General features: G+C 47.1%; 1 protein-coding gene across 1 annotated transcript in view; it reads left to right on the top strand.

Moving 5' to 3' along the window:
• Positions 1-834: 834 nt before the first annotated feature.
• LOC125504776 overlaps positions 835-3,398 on the top strand; it is a gene marked incomplete at its 5' end in the record, with an annotated part of 18,579 nt that continues 16,015 nt past the window's right edge. Inside the window, 9 exon segments of the mRNA XM_048667229.1 lie at positions 835-1,017; positions 1,068-1,247; positions 1,300-1,501; positions 1,563-1,732; positions 1,786-1,990; positions 2,052-2,615; positions 2,686-2,846; positions 2,906-3,049; positions 3,106-3,394. Of these exon segments, the coding sequence (XP_048523186.1) occupies positions 835-1,017; positions 1,068-1,247; positions 1,300-1,501; positions 1,563-1,732; positions 1,786-1,990; positions 2,052-2,615; positions 2,686-2,846; positions 2,906-3,049; positions 3,106-3,394 (2,098 nt within the window).

The following is a 3,398-nucleotide window of genomic DNA, read 5'->3' as shown; positions in this document are numbered from 1 at the left end:
TAAATATTAGAAACAAATATTTTTGAAATAACATTTAAATAATATTAAAAAAATATTTCCTTTTGCTCTTAAATATTTGCTATTCATTGATCAATGAAAATTCATATAATATGTTCTAAAGTTTGTTCCCACTAATTAAAATAATATATTAGTAACTTTTTGCGTGTTAGTGGTGTTATATACAGACACAAAAAGTATTACGTACTAAGAAAACCTGTTATTATTTTATTTATTTCATGCTAGTTAAATATTAGAAACAAATATTTTAAAAATAATATCTAAGAAATACTTGCTTTTGATCTGAAATATTTAGCAAACATATAAATATTTCCTAAATATGTATGTAATATTTTGTGCTATCTGGGTTTATCGTGCCCTCTTGGCAGCAGTCAGAAAACATTGTAGAAGAGCACTTTTTCAATATCAAAAACCTTAATATTTAAAGCAAATAAGGTCATTTTCTTTTTGAACGGTTGCGCATTCCAATGGGCTACCAATCAAAAACGGGACCATTTCAAAATAGTACTTAACAACAAAGTTGCAATTCGCTTCCCAACAGTTGATAAATTTTCAAATTTTTTCTCGCACTCTCTAAGTGAGCCCCGCTAACCCCTTGGAAGTATTGACGCCAATTTTCAATCACCCTCTAGTATAATCACCATTCTGTAGCACATTGCGACGTTGGCCAGTAGAGCAAAAAATTGATCAACAAAGGTTTCACATTGTGCGCTCACTTCATACCCTCATCATCATTTAGATCCTATAGACCAGAACCCAAATCCTAAAACCCCTTAAACGAAAAATCTATTTCATTAACCGGTCGATGCTGCGTAGTGGTGACGGCAGTCCAGTGCCCTCCTCCAGAAAATCCTCGGCATGGTAAGGCCGTCTACACCTCCTGCTCATACAACTCAGTGGTGCGCTATGAGTGCAAGTACGGCTTCATCCTGCTGGGCGAAAGCACCCGAAGATGCGGCGCCGACAGAAAATGGAATGGCTTACAACCGGTGTGCAAAGGTGCGAGAGTCTCGGTTCCCCCTACTTCCTCCTATTGTGGGCTTTTGCAGAGATCAACTGCGGCCATCCGGGACGACTGTGGAACGGGTGGCTGGAGAACATTGAGGCAGGAACCGGCCTGGGGGCCTCCATCATCTTCCGGTGCCAGGAGGGGATGCTGTTGGAGGGCAACGCCTCCACAGTGTGTCAAAGCGATGAGACCTGGAGATACCCTCTCCCCAGATGCCTAGGTAGGGGCCCAAACTAAACCCCAACCGGGAGTTAAACCCCCCAATTTTCCAGCCCCCTGTGTGATTCCCCACGTGAGTAGAGGGCGGGTGATTCTCCTCTCGAAAAATTACACCGCCAACACCTCCACAGTGGTGGCCCATGGGGAAAAATTGGCAGTCGATTGCGACCCCAGCTATGAGTTTCTCTCAACTCACATGAACGTTACCTGCAACAACGGCACTTGGACGGAGATGCCCAGGTGCGACCCTGCAAAGTAAGCAAACCTCCCGCAGACAAACAGGAGTGTATCAAACCCAACTCCTCCTCCCCAACAGATGCCAACATCTGCCCAGAGCCCCCAGACATGGCATGGTCTCCGCCCCAGACATGAACCACGGCATGAAAGCCAAGTTCCGCTGCAAAGACGGCTACGAGCTGGTAGGCGAAGAGTTCGTGGAATGTTTCTTCGGGAACTGGACTGGGGAACTACCCCAATGCCACGAAGGTACCAGGGGGCGTCAGCCCCAAACTTTGTAACCAATGGGGGATCGTTTTCAGTGTTCTGCCCCTACCCGGGAGTGGTGGAGAAGGGCAAGATTCTCCTAGTAGGCAACATGGGGCTGTACGACTACAGATCCTACGTGAAACGGGTGGCCAACAACAAGCAAATCATGTACGACTGCGAAAAGGGCTTTGTGGTGACGGAGGGCCCTTTGGGGGCCACGTGCGTCGGAGGCAAATGGAGCCCGCATGAGTTACCAAAGTAGGTCTGCACGGGGCTTCAAAACAGCAAAGAGTGCCAGCGGAGGATTTTCGTCTTGCAGATGTTCTCCGGCGGAGCACCCGAAGGTGCGCTTCAATAGACGGAGGCGACGATCGATCGAGATCGAAGAACTGAAGAGAGCGTTCATCAGGAACCCACAAAGTCTATGCAAAAAATGGGAGAAGAGATACGACCGATTCGACATCCAAACGCGATTTCAGAAGTTGAAAAATATGGTGTTTGGGGGGCTTTCGACGCGCAAAAGGGACACCAACTGGGCAAGTCTCAATTATAAAGCCGTTCAACCGAGTGTTGAACGCCAGCAGTATTTATGCCAAGGGGATTCGCAACCGGATTTTCCCTTCAAAGCTCCGGCTGTAGGGAATTTGTCCGACTGGATCCAGTATTTGTCGTTGGAAAGCCTCGACCCAATGGACAGTGAAGTCGATAATGGCTGGAACGTTCCACACAGCCGCAAACCTCGAAACGCTTACTTTGACTGGCCAACTGGTCTCAATCAAAGATCAGAAACCCATTTCAGGCTCAAACGCGCCCTCAAAGGGGGCGGCTCCAGCAGGGCGGTCGGATCTATCCATAAAAGCTCTGGATCCCAAATAAGTCGCAGGTAATGTTGGTGGAGGTTGAAACTGAAAAACTGGTGCCAGTTTTAAGTAACTCTTTTGTGTCACCCTTAGACGCGACAACAAAGGACGAGCTGAAGAATTTGAAGAACTTCCCGATCCTGACAACGACTTGACGACGAAGAAACCCAAAGGGCCTCATAATAAAACCCGTGGAGGTCCATGCGAGCCGCTACAAGAGGAAATCTATGTTAACATTGAGTTTCTCAAACACGGTAAGATTGCGCTGGAGGGGTTTACATCTGCCATCCAAGGAAATTGCCCAATTTTCCAGGCAAAGACCAAAATTCCACTTATGGATCGGGCTCCGTAGTGCGCCTGGCTTGTGGCAAAGGCTACGTGTTGAACATGGCGGAGAATAAAACCGCCAAATGCGTCCGAGGAAAGTGGAAACCCAACAAGCCTATGTGCATTATCAGTAGGTTTCCCTACCGATCGCAAAGCAGAAGGGAGAATTTTCAAGTTTTCTTTCAGTCCCCTGCTATGTTCCTGAGAGTGTTTTTGGGGTCTACAAGCTGACCAAGCAGGAAAAGAACGATACCATCGATGTGGATTCACCTCTGAACGGGAGCACGCCGGTCCTGAATGGACAAGCGGTAGAATTCAGCTGCGAGGAGGGCTACCAAGTGCAAGGCTCGAGCAACATGCGGTGCTACCATGGAGAATGGCTGGTCACCACCTTTCCAGAATGTTCCCCTGGTATTATTTACAACCCACCGATCAAATCTTGGATTGAACACTCACTTCTTCATTTAGGAATGTTTTCC

Source organism: Dendroctonus ponderosae, unplaced genomic scaffold (genome assembly GCF_020466585.1).
Source record: "Dendroctonus ponderosae isolate FM_Combo_2020 unplaced genomic scaffold, Dpon_F_20191213v2 Dpon_F_20191213_6, whole genome shotgun sequence".
In the NCBI taxonomy this organism is placed as follows: Eukaryota; Metazoa; Arthropoda; class Insecta; order Coleoptera; family Curculionidae; genus Dendroctonus; species Dendroctonus ponderosae.
This window is presented reverse-complemented; position numbering and strand designations above follow the sequence as displayed.